The sequence below is a fragment of the Cervus canadensis genome, chromosome 9, assembly GCF_019320065.1.
Source record: "Cervus canadensis isolate Bull #8, Minnesota chromosome 9, ASM1932006v1, whole genome shotgun sequence".
Taxonomy (NCBI): domain Eukaryota; kingdom Metazoa; phylum Chordata; class Mammalia; order Artiodactyla; family Cervidae; genus Cervus; species Cervus canadensis.
Genome location: NC_057394.1, coordinates 39,200,041 through 39,223,931, shown reverse-complemented (window position 1 = coordinate 39,223,931; position 23,891 = coordinate 39,200,041). Strand labels below are relative to the sequence as shown.

Here is a 23,891-nt window from a genome sequence, read left to right as displayed (position 1 = left end):
AATTTGAGAATGCTTATTTTTCCCACATAAGGGTATGTGAATTTAGGTCTGAGGAAATTCAGAGAGTAAAGTATTGCAAAAAATACTCATTGCAAGTGTTGGATTTAAATATACTTGAAGTATGACAAAACTAAACCTATTGTGTAAAAGTGATAATAATATAACTTCTTCCTACCAAAATATTTTAATTGTTTTCAACTCAGTTATATTATAACTAAAATATCCAAAGAGCTCTGTGATGGCCTTATACCCACTTGACAGAAGCAGCAACTGAATGTTTCCTGGCCTCAATTTTGAATTGCCTAAAGACACACATTTTTTGCTTTAGATTATACTCTGTAGACCTCTATGTTTATGTGGACTTACACTAAACTTAACAGAACTAGGTCAGATTATTTTGATTTTCATAAGTACCTTGTCTTCTTTTTTTAATCTTTTCATCATCAGGTTTAAAATTACAAATACCCCTGTTGTGTCCTGCAGGTAAAATTCTGTCTTGGGTGAAACATTCTATCTCATCATAGAAATACCTTATTTGTGTACATATGCCCTTTTAACATTTTTCACATCACACTTTCACATCTATTATGTATCACATAGGCCTTTCATTTTCTAGTTTTAGGTTTGTTTTGTTTTTTTCAAAGAATGAAATGTGTGTTTTTCCCACTACATTTTAGAAGTTTGGTATGTTTCCTTTTAAATAGTAAGTACACTTCTCTGACCTTTTTTTATCAGTAAGGAACAAGTAAATGACCTCTTGCTATCATTTCTAACCCTGTGTTTTTATGACTCTTAGGATAGCAGCCGTTTATAACAAACTAAACAATTCTCGGGTATAAGGACACGCACAAAACAAACTGCAAAGCTATTAAAATAAGTCTCTGGAAATACGTGTTGGCCAGGAGAGAATGTGAACAGTGAAATGAGATGATTATGGTCTTCTTTGGCAGTATTTTAATTTAAACTTAGGACATCTATATCCTGTATCAAGTTGCTGACACTGAGGGAAGACTGGGAATATAACATGGAGAAGTTCAGGCACTAGAGTGAGTCACACTCCAGACCCCAAAGAGTCTCAGAGAGCCTGGAGTCTGAAATTAATGATGGAAATCAACAAGAATTTGCATCAAAACCTACCAGATTATACTGAAATAATAAAAGCCAGAAAGCAGACAACAGCTAGATGAATACTGGTACGGAAGGAAAAGCCAGGTACAAGACAACATGTATACCAGAGGCAAGGCGGTTAGAAGTCCAAGGTGAAGTTCAGTAATCAGTAATCAGAAGGGGTCTGTACAAACCAATCAGAACAGAATTGAGGTGCCCACACTTAGGTTTCCAGTCAGCAGTGGCATTCCTCAGGAGCCTGCTGCAGTGTATAATAATGCTAACTTCCTCTACCTGCCTCACTGTTGAGGATGACCTTAAGATTATATCCAAGTTCAGGAAAGAATGTTGTTAGTGATTAGCTATGTCCCCTAGGCTATGAGAGCACAATTGTGTCTCATTTACCAAACCCTTGATCTCTCACTAAGCTATCCCTGGTAGATAGGGTATGACTCCAAAAATATTTATCATCTGAAATGCATTAGAATAAGGAGTAGATAAGCCTTATTCTTCTCTGCTCTGGCCAGGACTTCATTCTGTTCTAGACTCAAAACTTTGAATACTCACTAGGAGATAATCAGAGGAAAATAATCAAGATGATAAAAGAATTCCATTCAGCCAAGAGAGATTAATGGATTTGGGGGTGTTTAGAGAAGAAAGCTGAAGCTCCAATACTTTGGCCATCTGATGTGAAGAGCCACCTCATTGGAAAAGATCCTGATGCTGGGAAAGTTTGAGGGCAGGAGAAGGGGATGACAGATGGGCAGATGGACAGATGGTTGATGGGCATCATTGACTCAATGCACATGAGTGTGAGCAAATTCCGGGAGATAGTGAAGGACAGGGAAGCCTGGCGTGCTGCAGTCCATGGGCTCACAAAAAGTCGGTCACTACTGAGCAACTGAACAGCAACAGGGTAGAAAAGATTTAGAGAGATACAAAAAATTCGAAGTAGGCATGTGAAAGAGGCAGAAATAGACTTGCGATACATCTCTCCAAAGGCTGGAATTAAAACCTAAGGGTAGACATTATATGGAGACATGTTTGGTTTGCTTTGTGTGGTTCTTATTGTTGCTTTGCTTTGTTTTATATAGAGGTTAAATAATTTGAAGGTCCCTTCCAAACCTGAAATTGTGACTGTCAAAGGCCTTGATAGAGAGCATCTGCATTATTGTGTAAATAATGAATTCATTTGAATTCTAATTTGAATTGCTTTGAATTCATTTGAATTCTGATTTCATTTCTTAATAGCTAATGAATTTGGCTGTATTTCTTAAAATCTTCTAAGCCTCAGTTTGTCTTGAGAATTGAAGTAATATCTACCTCTTGGTATTTAACAGAAGATTAAATTTTTTTTTTTTTTCAATTTATTTGGCGTGTGCTGGGTCTTAGTTGCAGCACATGGATTCTTTGGTCTTTGTTTGGTATGCAGGATCTTTACTGGCAGCAGTGAACTTTAGTTGCAGCATGTGGGATCTAGTTCCCTGACCAGGGATCAAACCCAGGCCCTCTGAATTGGGAGCACAGAGTCTTAGCCACTGGACTACCAGGGAGATCCTGAAGACTAAATTTTTGTGCAAAATACATAATGCAAAGCCTGGAACATAGTAAATACTACATGAATATTAATTTTCCAGACAAAAATCTGTTTTGTCTATTGTTTAGAGTTTAGTGGCATTGGCATTCAAGGTATAGTTTACCTTCTTCAAAAATTATACATTGAGTGAATTGAGAGACTAGCGTTGACATATATGCAGTAGCACGTGTGAAACAGATCGCTGTGGGAAGCGTCTGTGTAACACAGGGGGTTTAGCTCGGTGCTCTGTGAAGGCCTAGAGGAGTGCGATGGGGGGGCAGGGTGGGAGGGAGCCTCAGGAGGGAGGGGATATATATGTATACTTACATACACACTGATTCACGTTATACAGCAGAAGCTAACACAGCATTGTAGAACAATTATACTCCAATAGTAATAAACTTTTAAAATCATATATTGAGATGTGCTAAAAATTTGCTTTGATAATGATTTAAAATTGTCTTTGGGCACTTAGAGTATCAATAGATAACTCTCAAATAATTTTGCATTTTCAACTATTTTGTTAGATGTGATAATGATGTTTTGGGTTTTTTGTTTTTTTTTTAAATCCTTATCTGTTAAAAATCTCTACTGAAATATTTACAAGTGAAATGATCTGAGGTCTGAAATCTGCTTTCAGATATTTCAAAATAACTGGAAAGGAAGTAGATAAAACAATGTTGACAGAACATTATGGCAGTTCCTCAGATGATTAAACATGAAGTTACCATATGGCCCAGCAATTCCACAACTAGGTTTATACTCGAGAAATGAAAACATGTCTACACAAAAACTTGTACATGAATGTTACATGTTAACAGCATTATTCACAGCAACCAAAGGTGTAAACAACCCAGATGTCCACCAGCTGATGAATGGATTAAACAAAATGTGGGATAGCTATACAATGAAATATTACTCAGTCATAAAAAGAAATGAATTACTAGTAGATATATAACATCATACACCTTGAAAACACCATGCTAAGTGAAAGAAGCTGGTCACAATGGACACACACATGATTCTATTCATTTGAAATGCCTTGAACAAAGAAATCCACAGAAATAGAAAGTCGATTAATGGTTGCTTGTGGCTGGTAAATTGAGGACAGGATAGATAGTGGAGTGATTCCTAAAGGACTCAGGGTTTCCTTCTGAGGTGATGGAAAACTTTTTTTTTTCATTTTATACTTTAAATGGATGACTATATTGGCAGGTGAATTATATCTCAATGAAGCTGTTTTTAAGAAAAAACAATTTATTGGCAAAATGTTGATAATGGCTAAAGTCAAGCAGTAGAAACTGAGAGTTAGAAGTTTCCATAATAAAATGTTGTTTAAATGCTCTTTCAGATGTAGTTTAAACCTCCAATAGAAGTATGTACTTGGTTTAGAATGGTTCAGTTCAGTTCAATCTTGCCCAGCATCAGGATCTCTTCAAATAAGTCAGTTCTTCACATCAGGTGGCCAAAGTACTGGAGTTTCGGCTTCAGCATCAGACTTTCCAATGAACACCCAGGACTGATTTCCTTTAGGATGGACTGGTTGGATCTCCTTGCAGTCCAAGGGGCTCTTCAAGAGTCTTCTCCAACACCACAGTTCAAAAGCATCAATTCTTTAGTTCTCAGCTTTCTTTATAGTCGAGCTCTCACATCCATAATATAACTAGTGGAAAAACCATAGCTTTGACTAGACGGACCTTTGTTGTTAAAGTAATGTCTCTGCTTTTTAATATGCTGTCTAGGTTGGTCATAACTTTTATTCCAAGGAGTAAGCATCTTTTAATTTCATGGATGCAGTCACCATCTGCAGGGATTTTGGAGCCCAGAAAAATAAAGTCTGCCACTGTTTCCACTGTTTCCCCATCTATTTGCCATGAAGTGATGGGACCAGATGCCATGATCTTAGTCTTCTGAATATTGAGTTTTAAGCCAACTTTTTCACTCTCCTCTTTCACTTTCATCAAGAGGCTCTTTAGTTCCTCTTCACTTTCTGCCATAAGGGTGGTGTCATCTGCATATCTGAGGTTATTGATATTTCTCCTGGCAGTCTTGATTCCAGCTTGTGCTTCCTCCAGCCCAGCATTTTGCATTATGTATTCTGCACATAAGTTAAATAAGCAGGGTGACAATATACAGCCTTGACATACTCCTTTCCAAATTTGGAACCAGTCTGTTGTTCCATGTCCAGCTCAAACTGTTGCTTCTTGGCCTGCACACAGATTTTTCAAGAGGCAGGTCAGGTGGCCTGGTATTCCCATCTCTTTAAGAATTTTCCACAGTTTATTGTGATCCACACAGTCAAAGCTTTGGCATAGTCAATAAAACAGAAATAGATGTTTTTCTGGAACTCTCTTGCTTTTTTGATGATCCAGCATATGTTGACAATTTGATCTCTGGTTCCTCTGCCTTCTCTAAATCCAGCTTGAGCATCTAGAAGTTGACAGTTCACGTACTGTTGAAGTCTGGCTTGGAGAATTTTGAGCATTACTTTACTAGCCTGTGAGATGAGTGTAATTGTGCGGTAGTTTGAGCATTCTTTGGCAATGCCTTTCTGTGGGATTGGAATGAAAACTGACCAGTCCTGTCACCACTGCTGAGTTTTCCAAATTTGCTGGCATATTGAGTGCAGCACTTGCATGGCATCATCTTTTAGGATTTGAAATAGCTCAACTGGAATTCCATCACCTCCACTAGCTTTGTTTGCAGTGATGCTTCAGAAGGCCCACTTGACTTCGCATTCCAGGATGTCTGGCTCTAGGTGAGTGATCATACCATCGTGATTATCTGGGTCATGAAGACCATTTTTGTATAGTTCTTTGTGTATTCTTGCCACCTCTTCTTAATATCTTCTGCTTCTGTTAGGTCCATACCATTTCTGTCCTTTTTTTTGTGCCCATCTTTGCATTAAATGTTCCCTTGGTGTATCTAATTTTCTTGAAGAGATCTCTAGTCTTTCCCATTCTGTTGTTTTCCTCAGTTTCTTTGCACTGATCGCTCAGGAAGGCTTTCTTATCTCTTCTTGCTGTTCTTTGGAACTCTGCATTCAAATGGGAATATCTTTCCTTTTCTCCTTTGCTTTTCACTTCTATTCTTTTCACAGCTATTTGTAAGGCCTCCTCAGGCAGTCATTTTGCTTTTTTACATTTCTTTTTCTTGGGGATGGTCTTGATCCCTGCCTCCTGTACAATGTCACAAACCTCCGTCTTCCATAGTTCTTCAGGCACTCTGTCTATCAGATCTAATCCCTTGCATCTTTTTCTCACTTCCACTGTATAATCATAAGGGATTTGATTTAGGTTATACCTGAATGGTCTACTGGTTTTTCCTACTTTCTTCAATTTAAGTCTGAATTTGGCAATAAGGAGTTCATGATCTGAGCCACAGTCAGCTCCCAGTCTGTTTTTGCTGAGGTCTTGTTTTTGCTTCTCCATCTTTGACTGCAAAGAATATAATCAGTCAGATTTCGGTATTGATCATCTGGTGACGTCCATGTGTAGAGTCTTCTCTTGTGTTGTTGAAAGAGGGTGTTTGCTATGACCAATGCGTTCTCTTGGCAAAACTCTATCAGCCTTTGCCCTGCTTCATTCTGTACTCCAAATTTGCCTGTTACTCCAGGTGTTTCTTGACTTCCTACTTTTGCACTCCAGCCCCCTATAATGAAAAGGACATCTCTTTTGGGTGTGAGTTCTAAAGGGTCTTGTAGGTCTTTATTGAACCATTCAACTTCAGCTTCTTCAGCATTACTGGTAGGGGCATAGACTTGGACTACCGTGATATTGAATGGTTTGCCTTGGAAATGAACAGAGTTCATTCTGTTATTTTTGAGATTGCATCCAAGTACTGCATTTCGGACTCTTTTGTTTTGGTTTAAAACAAGGTTGGTTTTTACCTCGGGTTAGCTCAGGTAAGAAAGACGCACAGAATGCTGACTTCACTGCCAGATGCATTGTTATTCCTCTAAAGAGCACTTCAGTGTAGCCTCCAGTGGAGCACAGAGTTTGCATTATACTTCTTAGAGCTATTTTCATCAAGAAATGCCATCTATGTGTCCCCTTGCCAACATCTTTGCAGAGTTTACAACTTTCAGCCATTTATTGGCATCAACCGTGCAATACTCTTAAGCAGCTGCTCTGCAGTGGAGCTCTTTTAATATGCCACCCTCTATGCAAATAGTTTATACTAAATGACCAAGATATGTGCGTTCATGTTCAAGAGAGTAGTTTATCTCTCTTATAGAGTGTTTGCACAGTCATCATCTTCAACATCGTCATCATCTGGACGCTTCATGAGAATGTCCTTAACTCTTCCACTTTGAGGAGTAGAGTACTGCAGTGGGGTTTTTATTGTTTTGTTTTGTTTTTATTTTATCTTAAGTTACAGTCATATAATCGGATTCAGTTCTACATTTGTTCATTTTAATGAATGGTTCCTTCATTCCTGAAGTTACGATAATTTTCTTATGTATTTGATATACTAGAATTATGAAATATATCCTATTAGGTTTTTGTAGATCACTAGAAAACATATCAGAACTAATGAATATTATTATCAATCAGACTGTTATAGGAGAATCTCAAAGGTCTCAAACAAGTGGTATAAGGAAAAGAGAATTGAGGCATGGCACTTGTGCTGTACTTGAATTTTATAGTGAATGAGTAATGATTCTATGATTTTTAAAAAGCAGAAATTAAAAGAAATATTTTGACAAATGACTTTCTAAATTAATGGAGCATTTGCCAGGAATTGATTAGGACTACCAAAAAGAAGTGTCCCTGAATAAGACATTCCACATTTTGTAATTTTGGATAAGAGAGCTTACTTTTCATCTGAGGACCCTAGAGTGAAACCTGCTTGACAGATTTTCTTGTCCACATATCCAGCTATCTCATTCAGATGAATGGCCCCTAGCAGCAAAAAGAAAAAACATTTAGTCTGTTTCTTCATTCATAAATTGGGACACACAACCAAAGACTGTCAGAAGCTGGAAGAAAATTAATAGCACAAGAGGAAAAAAATGACAATAAACAGAGGGACTGACTCTTCCCCAGAGAAAACAAAAAAATTCTGTGACAGAAAAGAACTTGCAAGGTTTTGTAATTATTTTCTTCAAAAAGATTTGAGAAATTAGTATTTATAGAAAATAAGCAGTGTATAGAAAATGTTTCTGGTGTTTTCAAAAATTGCTGAAGTCAAAATCATGAAGTTACTATAAGTAAGTTAAAATGCCTGTAGAAGGATGTCAGGAAAAGTGAACAAACTCTCCTAAAACTTTGAAAAAGGTAAAAAGACAGAAATTTACAAGGAAAAGGCAAACAATATTGACAGTTCCGAGAGAAAGAAAATACTTACAAAGAAATCAAGATTAGCTTGGCATCATAGTTCCCAGAAATTTGACTTTAGAAAACAGAGAAGTAATACAAGCAGAGTTCTGAGGACGAGTATAATATTTTACCACAGTACCCTCTCATGAAATTACTAGATTGTTTACCATCAAATGACAAAGAGAGAGAGAGAGATGAGAAATAATGGAACATGCCAAGATGTGCAATAAAAGGAAATTTCAGAGTAACAACTTTGCATTAGTCTTAAAATCAGTCAGTACAAAATTGATCCCAGCAAACAGTATGATTAAGAAGCTAGATAATCTTAGGTAATGTGGGAAAAAAAGCATTTCCATCAATGAGGAGAAAAAAGGCAGAAACTCTTGAAGAAGAAGGGGAGAGATCTCTGTAAGAAAGTCAAGGTTGCTATATTTAAATGGATAACCAACAAAGACCTACTGAATAGCACATGGAAGTCTGCTCAGTGTTATGTGGCAGCCTGGATGGGAGGGGAGTTTGGGGGCAGATTGGATGCATGTATAAGTATGGCTGAGTCCCTTCTCTGCTCACCTGAAACTATCACATTGTTTGTTAATCACCTGTGTGTGTGTGCTAAGTCGCCTCCATCGTGTCAGACTCTTTGCGACCCTATGGGCTGCAGCCTACCAGGCTTCCCTGTCCTTCACCATCTCCCAGAGTTGGCTCAAACTCATATCCATTGAGTTGGTGATATTCTTAGACTCAGGAAAACTGCCCACCCTCACAATAGGAGAAACGCAAAATAAACATACCCAAACACTTAGGAGACTGGCAAAGACCCAAAATGGTAAGATAAGCATACATTTTATCAATTTGGAAACTGAAGCTTATTGAATCAGAGTAGATTTCCTAAGTTTACACAGTTAATAATCATGTCCGGAATAGGTGAGTCTTTGACTTCAGACCGAATCCTGAAAGATTTCCACTACCTGTGCTTGGCTTTCTGTGCACTCAGTCTCCAGTGGTGGTGTTGATACTATTTGATGTTAAGTGGAGTTTTCTTTGTTCAAATTTACCATTGGTATAAAAGAGATCATCTGTATGAAAACATAATAAAACTGCATCTTATGTTGGTGTCTATTGTAGCTGTGTATTGCCCTAATAGGGATTTTGCAGAATTCTGTTGCTTTTCCAGAGTTCTTTACTTAGATTTCAGAAGCTGTGCTAACATGTCAGATGAACAGCAGTAGTACTGTGACAACACCCTCGGTTGGGGTCATCTGAGTCTAAAAGTAAAAACCTGTGAGTGTCCCTTCTGTCTCCTGACCAGCATCAGAAGTGATCTGTTACCTGTAACTGCTCCTATATGAGCAGCAGGTGAGGCCAAAGAGAACAAAAGCTTGACTTCCTCTTGGACTCTGAGGAGCCAAAGCCCTCTGCCTGGTACCCCCGCATCCCCGTTGTTTTCTCCCTCCTCATCCTCACCGCCTCTGCCTTCCCTGCTCTCAGAAGGTATGATTCCCTGGACTTATTTGTCTGTAGAATAGTGTTAGGTTGTATTGGAGGAAATTTTTTTCTTAATAATTTATCTTCATGCCAAGATACAAAAGTTATGACTAGTAAAAGGAGGTTCTTTCAGATAAAAAATGTTCCTTTGATAGGTTGAGGGACCATTATCTCCCCTCTGACTTCTGCTTACCGCATGGTGACTAGAACAGGAGCTGAAATCTACTGTAACACCAGACATGTTTTACGTTAAATCAGTGGTACACACTCCACTATCGGGAAGCATATAAAGGAAGTAACGTAACCTCAAAAGCACTGAGTCCTCAAAAGACTCAAATATCAGGGACTTCCCTGATGGATCAGTGGCTAAGAATCGATCTTGCAATGCAGGGAACAAGGGATCAATCCCTGGTCAGGGAACTAAGATCTCACATGCTGCAGAGCAACTAAGACAGGACACAGCCAATTTTAAATAGTATATCAGACTGGCAGTTTCTGAAGGTAGACACACCCTCATGTGCGTTGGCCAAGCCAGCCCCATTCCTGCAGAAAAGAGAGGATTCTGGCATCGTTCGTCTAGCTCCTCTCTTGGCCCTGCGAGTTATTAAGGCTTTGTGGCTTAAACTCAACAGCTCTGTTTTAAAATACCCACTCAAGCTAGATGGTTCTAAATAGAACTAATGACAGCCAGAAAAAAAAAGGCCTGTAGGAACTTGCTCCGACACAGAGCTGATGTCTATAAACAGATTAGTAGAAGGAAGCAGAACATTTTCTATCGCTGTAACTTTTGTGTCTTGGCACGAAGATGAAATAAAATCATAGGAGAAAATTACCTCCAACAAAGCCTACCACTGTTCTACAGAGAATAAGGTAAAGAAGAGTTTAGTCTGCCCTCTCTCCATATACTTGTGTTTGATCAAGTCAATTTAGTAATTAACCATAAATATCCACTAGTTAGTGTGTGGTGCTAAAGATTTGACTACGGGGAAAAGAAATGACAAAATAGATGTAGAAGAGAGAATGAGGGACATTTTTGATCTGGGTTTTTCAAGAAGTTCAGCATAACTAATCCTTAGTTCAAACAATGACCGATAGAGCTAACTCAGGTTTTCACTTGCAGAAGAAGAGGGAGTAATATGCTTTGTTGTGTCTTTACTGAATTCTGGTCGATTTGCGATGTTTCAGGTGTAGAGCAGAGTGATTCTGACTCCCTGTGCTATACGGTTGATCCTTGATGTTGATCTGTTTTATATATAGCAGTCTGTATCTGTTAATCCCAAATTCCTGATTTATCCCTCCCCCAACTTTCCCTTTTGGTAACCATAAATTTGTTTTCTGTCTTTTAGTCTGGGAACAACATGATTAAAGAAATCCTGAAGTTACATTAAACTTATTGTTTGAACTGCTGATTAATAGACAAGAAAAAGATTTTCAGACTTTTTCCCTTGCATCTTCATGCAAGATTTCAAAAAAGGCTGGTAGGATAGTTTAAGAGGTAGAAGAGAAAAAGTTAAGTACTTAAATAATCTGTTTATCAAGTATGTGTAGAAAAGCTACCGGGGGACGTAGCTATGCCCATGACTCCCAAATTTGTTAAAATCTCCTGGGGATCTTTAAAAATTTCAGAGCCAAGGCTACACCCCAGTTCAATTATCTCTCAGTCTCTCAGGGTGGAACACAGGCATCAGTTTTTTTGTTTTTTTTTTTAAGCTCCACAGGTGATTCCAAAGTTCTGAAAAATTTGGGAAACACTAGACTATGGAATAATATTTTTTTTGAAATACAGTTGGTTTATAATACCGTGTTTGTTTCAGATGTACAGCAAAGTGATTCAGTTATACATGTATATTTTTTCAGATTATTTTCCATCATAGGTTATTATAAGATATTGAATACAGTTCTCTGTGCTGTATAGTAAATCCTTGTTGCTGATCTCCTTTATATATAACAGGATAATACTATTGTATTTGTCTCTTAACCCCATACTCCTATTTATCCTATTTCTCCCTCCCCCTCTTTCCCCTTTGGAATGATATATTTATCTTTTAACAGTATTAACAACTATGAGATTTTTGTGCATCATTATTGAACATTAATAAGTAGTTATTTTCACAACTTTCCTCATTTATGTAATGTAATTGTTTCAACTGTTTTTTCTACTTCAAGAAAAAAAATAAATGTTTTAACATCAACATCATGAGTTCTGCTTGCTAAAATCATACTTGCCTTCCTCTTCTATTTTCATATATCAACAGGAATTGGCAGCAATGAAACAGATTATCACTCACATGCGTAGTAAGCGTTCTGAGGACAACTTACTTTTCACTAAAATGGAATCCAAAAATGTGACAGAAAATCAGAAATCAAAGACTTTGAATGCACCTAAAGAACCTGAAGACAATGTATTTATACCCAAACCAACATTGTTTGTAAGTACAACAAAAATTAATTTAGAATGTTAGTCTTTGGTTTTCACTAAATATATTTGACTTAAATGTCCTTCCTCTCACTCATATTGGTTTCAGACTAACTATAGTCATTTTACGAGAGGGCCTTGAAAGATCTGCGTTAGTCCCTTTTATAGTTAGCATATTGAATTTGCCCAGTAATTAGCTTTAATACAGCATCTTCCATTCTCCAGGGACAAATTTTAAACAAATCAGAAACTCTTGATTTGACTGGTTTCCAGCATGATCTCTCAGTTTTCATTAGGATGTAGCTGAGATCATACCTCTTTTGAAAGATTTTCTCTTGTATATAAAAGAAAGTTTATTATAGAAAAAAGAGAAAATGCAGATAAGCAAAAAGAAGTTTGTTTTGGGGGTTTTTTGTTTGTTTGTTGCTATTTGCTATTTGTTGCTGTTTGGCCGTGCTGCATGGCTTATAGGATCTTAGTTCCCTGACCAGGGATTGAATTCCAGCCCTCAGTAGTGAAAGCGCTGAGTCCTAACCACTGGACAGCCAGGGAATTCCCTGTTTGCATCATTTATAAATTTACATGAGAATAAAAAGGATGTAAAATATCACCTATCCCCTCTTATTTGTAAAATAATGTATTTTGCTGTAAGGAGTTTTCTTGTAAAGTATAAAACCAATCATATTAACATAAACCAAAAAACTGAAATGCATTATTATGTAAAAATGTATGTGCACAGAAAGTAGTCAAAAAAACAAGAAATTAGAAAAATTTGGACTAAAAGCTGAGAAAATAAATTATGAAATATTGAAAATGACATTTTAATAAGTAATGAGAATTTAACAGAATCAAACTAAGAGTAACTTTATTAAATATTTCACTTTACTTCAACACGGTTACCCCTCCATGCCTTAATTTCTCAGAAGAGGCATGAGTTTTAACCATCTGAGCATAGAGACTCAAAGCCAGAAAGATTTTCTGTACGATATTCTGAGTCAATGAGTCCCCAGAATCTTAAACTTTTTTCAACTCCCTAGATGATTATAATAATCGGTCAAGTATGGGAACTTCTGATCTAAGCTGTTTCATTATACATTCAGAACATGCTACTCAAGATCAATGAGATGTGAGAGATTGCTTGGTGATTACATATTTCAACCTCCTTTTTCAAAAAAATGACAGAGTTACAATCTAAATGAAATAAGGGATAATTATCATAAGGATCTATGTGGCAATAGACTGAGCTGACAGAGTGGAGAAAACAGCAAATCTAGATTGACCAGCCTGGGAACAAGGCAGCTCTGTGGATTTCCACGGCTGAGTCCACGGATCTTTTCCTGTAGTGGTCCTTTGGCTTCTCACTGTTTCTCTCCTTGTGTCTGCTCACTCATAGTTTCCACTTCCTTATCTACTTGCTCACGGTTCCTTGTCTTGAGACATGTTTCTCTGCATCCTTTCCCTAATCTGTTCTCTTCTAACTAGTTCTCTCTGTATTTTCCAAAAGCAAGAATTGAATCGGCACAGTTCCTCCTTATTGGGGAATGTATACCTCTTGTGGCAAGACGTGTTAAGGTTATTAGCCAGCTACTGAATGGCTGCCCTTACTGAATGGACCAGGGATCATCTGGTATCAAAGAAAGCTGCCTAGGGCTGTTCATTCAGAAGGGCTACAGCTAGGCATGCTCTCCTCAGAAAGTCAGCTAAGACTATGGCAGACACTGTGATGTGTCTATTATTATAGTCTGCAAGAAGAGAGCAGATTGAATACATAGGTGCTAATGGGAAGTGCAGGGTCGGATGAAAACCGCATGGCACAGCCACATACCCTAAGCCTATCACACACTCCGGTCTGCTTTTCTGACCCTTCTCTGTTTCAAGCAATGAACTACTCTTTCTGACCCTGACCTCCTACACGTCTGACTTTAGGTGGGTAACCTGATTCTGATATCCTGAAATCCTGACTGTCACCGGTACAAAAGTAACAGATTTCTCCAGGATGTCAAGATAAGGTTTTACAAAGAGAAGACAGTTAAGAAGATTTGAAATATAAAGTCTTAATTGAGTAGTGTTTATTTCCTCCTTTATGCTTATCTGTATTTTCTTTTTTTCTACAATAATCTTTTTCCTATATACTAGAGAAAATCTTTCAAAAGAGGTGTAATCTCAGCTACGTCCTAATGAAAACTGAGAGCTCATGCTATAAACCAGTGAAATCAAGACTATGTTGCTAATAATGTAGAATTTGGAATGGGAACTGACCGGGTAACCTGGGACGAGTCACTGAAATGCCCTGAACTGGTTCTTATCTATAAAATTAGGAGTAAGATTACATGAAATGAGGCCCGGACTTCTTTTATACTAGCATCCATGATTATCTTAAAGCATCATAATTTCTACAGTTATTATTTTGAGTATTTTCAATTTTCCATAGCAATGCTTTTCTTATGTTTTCTCTGATCTTGTTAATAGGAATTTATGGTGCTAATATTTGAAAGTAAGATCTAATCATTACATAATTTTATGGTTCTATAGCTAAAATGGAACATTTCTAATTTACTTCCAGATCCTTCGGCTGAAATTATTCGGCTGAAATTATTTGCTGTTGGTACTTTTCCCTAATATTAAATTCAATAATGGAGGGATGGATAGGTGCGTGTTTATATATACACTGAAAATATGAAGAAAACACACAAAGCCCCTGTTAAATGGGCAGTAGGGTGAAGGTGGATTCCCTGGTAGCTCAAATGGTAAAGAATCGCCTGCAGTGCAGGAGACCCGGGTTCGATCCCTGGGTTGGGAAGATCCCCTGGAGGAGGAAATGGCAACCCTCTCCAGTATTCTTGCCTGCAAAATCCCGTGAACAGAGGAGCCTGGTGGGCTACAGTCCATGGGGTCACAAAGTCAGACATGACTGAGCAACAGACACTTGCAGGGTGAAGGTAGAGCCGAGTTGGAGAAGAGAAGGGGGAAGAATAAGAGCTTACGACATTTTTCTTCACAGAAGTTTAAAATCATATAAATGCTCTGCAGTGTTCCTGTGATATTTACATACAAAGACAACCCCACAAGGTGCATTTTTTTTTAATGTCTTTCTTTTTTTTGGTTGGCTGTGTCAGGTCTTAGCTTCAACACTTAGAATCTTTCCTAGCAGCTAGAGGCTTCTCTCTAGTTGTGCTCGTAGGCTGCAGAGCAGATGGGCTCCATAGTTGGCAGCTCTCAGGGTCTCCAGTGAGGCACCTGGGCTCTAGTTGGAGGACATAAGCTTAGTTGCTCTGCTACACATGGGATCTCTGTTTCCCCGACCAGGGATGGAGCCCACATCCCCTGCATTGGAAGGAAGCTCTCCACCTCTGGACCACCAGGGAAGTGTCTCCCACAAACTGTATTCTGTAGGAAAACTCTCGACTGCTGAAATCACACATGTTGGCAGGGTTATTTTTCAGGCATTTTTGATGGACGAACAAAGACTAAATTAAACCATAGAGTGTAAGTGCTTTGAGGAAAGAAGCTGTGTTCCCATTGCCTTACACAGCACGTGATCAAAGCAGATAATAAATATTTGGTAACATGGGACTTAAAGAAACAGTTATTTGCCTCCCCAATTTAATTATCGTCTTAGCTGTTTAAACTCTGTGGGGAGTTTTAGTGTTGAACTAAATAAACTACATGAGGTCACAGAGAGTCGGACACGACTGAGCAGCTGAAGAACAACAAATAAACTATCAGGAAAGTGAAAGCTGCAACTCGTAAGACGATGTGCTGCTTCTGCGTCAGGCAACACCGCTCAGTCTCTTTCATCCGAAACTCACACATTGTTCCCACCAATAATCTGCTTTCTCTTTCAAGGTGGTTTTAGCTGTCCTAGCCGTTTTTGTCCCGAGCCTTACCTACCCCCTTCCTAGAAGAGAACAAGAACTATTTGAATCCTCTTTGTAGCAACTCTCCTCTCCTCTCAGAGCAGCATGGAACTGTCTTTTGCTAGTTTTCTGTTCCTTTCCCAAAATACCTTTATACTCAGGATTCATATCATTGTCATTATTTTGTCAATACTTTCTTTAAATATATATTAGCAACCCCACTGTTAGTCTTGTCTCCAGGTAGATTGTGGTGGTTTGGTTGCTAAGTCATGTCCAACTCTTTGCAGCCCCATGGACTGTAGCCCACCAGGCTCCACTATCCATGGAATTCTCCAGGCAAGAATACCGAAATGGTAACCATTTCCTTCTCCAGGGGAATCTTCCAGACTGAAGGACCGAACCCGTGTCTCCTGCATTGCAGGCAGATTCTTTTACCGCTGAGCCACCAGGGATTGTAGGCATTAAAAAAAGAAAGAACCTGAATCTCCAAATAGAAAAGGGAACATAGTAAGAATATGCAGCACAAGTAGGTAATTGAAGGGTCTGAATTACAGGGTGTTCATGATAGCGTCCAGGTCTTGGCTTATACTGGTTACGTCATTGGCTAGTGTATGTTGAATGGGTAAGTTACATTTATGTAATTTTTACAAAAATGATTATATAAACCACTTGATTCTCAAGAAGTGATTTAGAAGGCTATGTGTAGTCATATGAAGGCAAAACATATTCAAGTAAGTTAAGTTGAACACATGTGTGCTGACTCTATGGAGGACCTAAGCATTATAGAGCATCTGTTCATGAAGAGAGAGTCAACTTTGGACTTCTCGGTCCAGCGCAGGGGGTGCAGGTTCAGTCCCTGGTTGGGGAACTAAGATCCCACATGCCTCTTGTGTAGCTAAAAAATAAGAATAATTTTAAAGATAAAATAAAAATAAATACATTAAAAAGTTTGAAGTAAGTGTTAAAAAAAAGTCAGCTTTAAAGATGCTTGTCCTCTAAGATCAAAAATGAAAATAGTAAAAGGTGAAATTGGGTGGACTCTTTTAAAGGAAATACAAATTACTATGAAAATTCCAAAAAAAATAATAATAATAATAATATGATGTTGATGGGCGCCAGGAAAGAAAGCATTGAGGTTGATCTTGAAGAATGTCTAGGATTTGACAAGAAAAGTAAGGGTTAATGAGTGAGAAATTCCAAGGACAGAGAGTGTAATATTCATCAAACATTTTCTAATTTGATCCTTTTCATTATTCAAAATGAGAATGTTTCATAATCTGATTTTACACCTCTCCTACTACATTCTTATGCCTGACTTTAGGCATTTCACCACTTAATGCTTTCTCTTATGACAAAAGAAAAATACACATCAATAAGGTATACATAGAGTTGTCTGATTCAAAGAGGCAGGAATTATTAGAATGGTGGTTACCAGAAAGCAGGGGAAATGGGGAGTTATTGTGTCTAATGTATGCAGAATAAGCATAATATTTTAAATAGGGTAAGTGAACTTTGCTAGTAGATTGAAGCAGCTCCAGCCATGTCTGAAGGCTCGGCGGCCAGTTGCTCATCATACCTCTAATGCTTTCTTGTCACATTTGTTTGGGAAGCTCTGGTTTCACTATTTCATGTTGAATCTAGATTTATCTCATCAGAACATGCTCAGACCTCAAGATATCTAGCTATGTCTATTTACATTTTTAAAAGTAATTTTGTAATTTCAGCTCTCAGGAATAGTAATAGCAACCTCTTTCTGATGTAATGTAGCTGTGAGCTAAATTAGAAATAAGGAGTCTTTTTAGTAAGCATGGAAGTAGAGCTGTGAGCACTGCATGATTTGGGGCAGTTTCTCGTTTAGTCACTTCCTTGGTAGGAAAGCTGGTCGACTCTCCTAGACTCATTTCAATTGAGCCCTGCCTTTGAGGACTCGTAAATATTTGTTTCTTTGATTCCTAGTCTGTATCTTTGTTTTCAAAATACAGTGATTATATCTACTAAACATAGTTATTTCTTTACTTCAAAAAAGTGGCGCTGGCTGAACATTAATAGATTCTTAATTTCTAGCTCTCTTTCTAGATTCCAGGAATAATCCACCAGGCGTATTGTGTCTGCATTTATCAGTCAGCATTCTTCTCAATGTTATAATCCCCAAGTTATATATTAATGTTTTAGTTGTCTGTTTCTGGATGATACAAAAGTAGCTATCTTATCAGTTTTTATCTCCCGAATCACGTTGTAACAGTAAATTACTTCTGGTTGGTTTCCAGTTAATCCCATCATTTGTTTTTAACCACAGCCCCCTGAGCTCTTTCCTAGATCTGGAATACAGTTTACTTCAGGGCCTGCTAACACCACTAATAATGGGAGGTTTTCACTAATTTGTACTGTTTCTATAAAGTTACAAATATAATTAACCTAAACCAGCTCAGAAAATTAAAGCAGTGTTTTGGCTCAGATGGTAAAGAAGAACCCAGGAGACCTGGGTTCAAACCCTGAGTCAAGAAGATCCCCTGGAAAAGGGAATGGCCACCTACTCCATTTTTCTTGCCTGGAGAATTTCATGGACAGAGGAACCTGGCAGGCTATAGCCCATAGGGTTGCAAAGAGTTGGACACGACTGAGCAATTAAAACTTATCTGCCCAGTACGAAAATTCACTCTAAGTTGTTTGTATGTGTAGGACTTCCCCGGTGGTCCCATGAGAATCTGCTTGCCAATGCAGGGGAGACAGTTTCCATCCCTGGTCCGGGAAGATTCCACATACCACAGAGTTGCTAAAACCGTGTGTCACACCTACTGAGCCAATGGTCTCTAGATCCCATGCTCCGCAACACGGGAAGCCCATTCACTGCAACTAGAAAAAACCCATGCACGGTAACCAAGATCCAGAGCAGCCAAAAATTAATGAATTAATTCAGGAGTTTGTATGTCTAATATATGTCTAATGTGTTTGTATATAAAATATATTATGAAAAGGGTTTCATATCACTGAACCTCTGAGAATCTTAATTTTTTTCAACTGTGAAATAGAAAATAAAGATGCTCCTCAGAACATTAACTCTGTTAATGACTGAAGAGGCATAACAAAATTTGTTACCTAAGATACCATCTTATGGGTAGAAAGCTAAACAGCTTTAAGATAGTAACATAAAAGAAACACTACTGTTTAAATAGGTAAAAGAGTGGAATTAAAAAAGCAGTTAGTTCTGTATCTGGATTTTTGTGCCCACCTTATTTAGCAGTCATCTATCAGGGGTTGGCAGATTTTTCCTTAAAGCACAAGACAGTAAATATTCTAGGCCTTAAGAGGCACATACCATCTCTATTGCATATTGTTTTGTCTTTTACCTTTCTTTAAAAATGTTAAATCCATTCTTAGCAGGCAGTCCATACAAAAACAGACCATGGACCATAGTTTGCCAGTCCGTGATGTATCTTAATGTAGTTTGCTCAGTACTAATCAGGAGTTGGTGAAGGCTTAGAAACTTCTAGTGTCTGGAACTTTGAGCCATCACTAATGGGTAGTACCTTACTGACACAATATCTAAAAACAGAGAATGCATGTGTCGTAAGGATCTGAAATCAGCTTTCCAGAATCACTATTATCTCCAAGGAATTTGTTTGACTTTTGCTAGTGTTTAGATAATAGATACTGATGTAGATGAGAAGTTATTCCCGGGTAACCTGAGTTTCAGACAGTGACTGAGGGCAGAAGTTTACCAGTACAAAGGCTGAGCATGCCTTGAGTTCATACCACAGAATACGCTATTTCCGTATCTTACTGGTTACTATCATTCCCATTCAGTAATGGCAGTGTTACTTAGAATCATTAATACTGCCCACCTTGCTTGTAAATGGTGATGTTACCTGATTAGTTGGAGCCATATTATGGCATTACTGTAGTGGCATTTTCTTTCACATTGCATAGGGGCAACTCTTGAATATAAACTCTCGTGAGAATTCATAGCCAGACTTAAACAGAACTGAGAGGTGTCTATCATAGCTAACCCTAACATCATTCATTCATTTTAAAAAATGTTTATTGAGCCCCTACCTTATGCCAAGCACTGTTAGAGGTAATAAGGATATAAAAATTCCTTCTCCCATGAGCTTACTTACATTCTTTTATGAAAATTAAAGTATAAATCGACAAGCAAACCAAAAAACAAATTGTGGAGAAATTGGAAAATTGACAAATGCTATAGGAAAAAATAAAACAAGAACGGGAGTGAGGAATAGAGAGGGGTGGCCTCCTCAAGAAGGTGACACTTACGACTTGAAAGAAATAAAACCAAATGCTCAAGAGTTTTGAGCAGCTGGGTTTTGCTAAATTTCATCATTATCTTAATATTAAGTCAGTATACCCAGGTAAAATAGATTCCAATGGAAACTTGCTTTGCTATTAACGTAGGAAATGAGTTCCTGTTACTTTTTTTTTTTTCTATTTTAGAGTACAAAATATCCAATAAAATATGTGACTTTCTGTTAACAGCAGAGTCCGGGTAGCTCACACTGGAAACTATACCCTTTTTCAGTGTTTCTGCTTTTTTCGAAACATTTTTATTTATTTACTTTCTTTGACATGTACACACTGCTTTATTTGTTTGTTTGTTTTTCGCTGCGCTGGGTCTTCTTTGCTGCAGGCAAGCTTTCTCTGGTTTCGGAGCCCGGGGACTACTCTCTTGCTGCAGTGCACGGCTTCTCCTTGCGGGAGCGTCTCTTGTTTTGGAGCATGGGCTCTAGGCATGCGGGCTTCAGTAGCTGTGGTGCACAGGTTCAGTTGTTCCTGGGCATATGGAATGTTCCCAGGCCGGGGACTGAACCCGTCCGTGTCCCCTGCAATGGTGGATTCTTCTCTGTGCCACCTGGGAAGCCAAGAGGCTGATAAATGTAGTTTTTCATGACTCTCATAATAAAATCAGAGTTCTGTGTTTCAGAAGAGGAAAATAGATGTAACCCAGGCAACCAGCAGGCCATGCCGTAGGGTATTATTATTATTTTGGCCATGCAGTTGGTGGAATCTCAGTTCCCCAACCAGGGATCAAACTGGGGTCCTCTGCAATGAAAGCATAGAGCCCTAACCATGGGACTTCCAGGGAATCCTTTATTCGTTTTTGTATCTGTATAACCTAACACAAGGACCCAGTATATAAATAGGTGTTCAATAAGTTATTTAAAAAATAATCTCAACTACAAACAGTTCAGTTCATGTAGTAAAGTGTTCAGAGTTAGGATTAGAGAAGTAGTCTGGGCAATATCCCAAAGGCCTCTCTCTTCTAAGTTCAGTGTAGTTTGAACACAACAGTGATAGTGAAGTTCTCCCCAAAAACTTATGAATAAGGAACAAATGTTAGTCCTATGGGAGCAAGCTGTGAAACCAGTTTTAAATGGTTATGACAAAAGAATTGAAAAGTTCATTTATGAAGTGGAAAAGCAGTTAATCCCCAAGACAGAGGCCCACTTGACTGTGACAAAGCTACTTCATTAACACATCTGAAGAAAGAAGGTATTGGGAAGAGGGGATGGAGAGAGAATGATCTGCAATGGACCAGATACAGATTGAAGTCATCAAGAAGGACAATCTGCCATTGAAATGTTTGTTCTGTCCTTTATAAGTCTTAAGATTCCTTTTTAATATCAAAAGTTTTATTTACCAATGGCAGAAAATGAAGAGGAACTAAAGAGCCTCTTAATATAAGGGTGAAAGAGCAGGGTAAAAAAGCTGGCTTGAAACTAAGCATTCACAAAACCAAGATCATGGCATCTGGTCCTGTTACTTCATGGCAAATAGAAGGGGAAAAAATGGAAGCAGATTTTCCTTTCTTGGGGTCCAGAATCACTGTGGATGGAGACTGGCATGCTATGAAATTAAAAGACACTGCTCCTTGGAAGAAAAGCTGTGACAAACCTAGATAGTATATTCGAAAGTAGAGACATCACTTTGCAACAAATGTCCGTATAGTCAAAGCTACCAGTAGTTGTGTATAGCTGTGAGCCATAAAGAAGGCTGGGCACCGAAGAATTAATGCTTTCGAATTGTGGTGCTTGAGAAGATTCTTGAGACTCCCTTGGACAGCAAGAAGATGAAACCTGTCAATCCTAAAGGAAATCAACCCTGAATATATATTGGAAAGACTGTTGCTGAAACTCTAATACTTGGGCCACCTGATGTGAAGAACTGACTCTGGGAAAGACCCTGATGCTGGGGAAGATTGAAAGCAAAAGGAGAAAAGGGCAGCAGAGGATAAGATGGTTAGTTAGTATCGCTTACTCAGTGGGCATGAATCTGAGGACAGTGGAAGACACAGGAGCGTGGCGTGTTACAGTCCACGAGGTTGCAAAGAGTCAGACACGACTTCGCGACTGAACAACCACAACCATACATACTTAACGGGCTTCCCTGATGGCTCAATGGCAAAGAGCCCACCTGCGAATGCAGGAGATGTGGGTTTGATCCCTGGTTCAGGAAGATCCCCTGGAGAAGGAAATGAAAACCCACTCCAGTTTTCTTGCCTGGGAAGTCCCATGGGAAGAGGAGCCTGGCAGGCTACAATCCATGGGGTCCCAAAAGGGTCGGACATTACTCAGCGACTAAACATACACACACATACATACATAATACTAAAAGAACTTTTAGTATCAGTTGATTGAGAAAATGTAGATGTACAAATTCTGTGCCTTTTTCTTGGTCTATACAATTTGCTTTCACATTTTTTATCCTCGAGCCCCAGTTAAAACCAGTTTATATCATGACTTACTGAAGATCATAGTTTCTCAGAACGGAACCTAACTCCTCCTCTAGCAGATCAGCTAGCCTTCTGGTTTGTACTTTGGTTTCTTTTAGATTTGGTTAGCCCCTGTCACCTTTGAATTCTCTTGGAAGATAAAGCCTGGCTTTTCCCAGTTTCACCCTGAAGGTTTCTTTCACCTTTAATACTAAGGACTTTGGACTTTCTATTAAAGACAAACTACTAAAGTGTTTTAATGCAGGTTTACATTTTAGAAAGATAAGCTTGGAAGGATTGTAGGTGATGAACAGAAGAGATAGTCAAATCAGAATTAGGATTCTTGCAGGAATGAAGCCAGAAATAAAGGCCCAAGGTAAGCCTTTTGGAGTCAAGGTAGAAAGAGAATATGTGTGTGAACTCACTCAGTCATGTCTGACTCTTTGCAACCCCATGGACTGTAGCCTACCAGGCTCCTCCGTCCATGGGATTTTCCAGGCAAGAATACTGGAGTGGGGTGCCATTGCCTTCAGGAGATCTTCCCCACCCACGGATCGAACCCAGGTCTCCCGCATTGTGGGCAGATGCTTTACCGTCTGAGCCACCAGGGAAGAAAGAGAATAAGGAATGTAAAAGATTTCTGTAAATGTTAAGGACTGTTTAGAATGAAGACAGCAAGTGAAAAAAAAAAAGAAGAAGAAAGCTAAGATGAAGAGGAATCAAAATTTTTGGTTTAGATGACTGAACAAAATATGGTACCATTCACCAAGACAAAACATGGAGGATTGGGGGAGTTCCTTTTGACATACTGAATTTTAGTTGCCTTTAGGCGTTATGTAAAAGTATCTGTAGCTCAAGTTAGGGCTATGGTAATACAGATGGGGTCTGAGGAAGGAGATGGAGGGACTACTGGTGTATTTGGTGGTAACCGAAGGTGGCCAAGGGCATGGCTAAGGTCAAGAGGAGCTGACCATTGATGTCACTTCTAATATTTTGTGCATTCAGCTATGGCATATGAGAAAGATAAAATTATAAGTTATCATACTTATGTCAGTGTACATATATTTTTATGTATTTAGGAATGTGGTTCTTCATAATTTTAAGGAGATATAAGTGGGAAAGGAGTAATTGCATATGTGATTTATTATATAAAATAAGATGTTTTGATTGGAATCAGTACCTTATACAGATTTCTGAGTTTTTTCACAGCCCCACCTTCCCTGCTCCTTTGTTACCACTCTGTATAGCCAGGCTCTTTTGGACTGAAATGATTGAGCAGTAAACCCAAGAAGTACTCTGGTTGGTCAGCATAAGATCATACAGTCAAAACAAACAAACTTTTTGGCCAACCTATACTTAACAATTCAGAATACCCAAAGCACAATGATTTAGATCTAGAAATTCT

At 38.4% G+C, this 23,891-nt stretch overlaps 1 protein-coding gene across 5 annotated transcripts in view; it reads left to right on the top strand.

Annotated features, from left to right (window-relative positions):
• The window catches only part of PIBF1 (progesterone immunomodulatory binding factor 1), a 223,084-nt gene that overhangs the window by 198,528 nt on the left and 665 nt on the right, over positions 1-23,891 (top strand). For 4 of the 5 annotated variants that reach the window (XM_043477698.1, XM_043477701.1, XM_043477700.1 and 1 more), the window contains one exon: positions 11,745-11,918. In XM_043477698.1, coding sequence (XP_043333633.1) covers positions 11,745-11,918 — 174 coding nt within the window. Of the gene's footprint in view, positions 1-5,336; positions 5,365-11,744; positions 11,919-23,891 lie in introns of those variants that run through there. The other variant, XM_043477702.1, reaches the window with a different exon arrangement.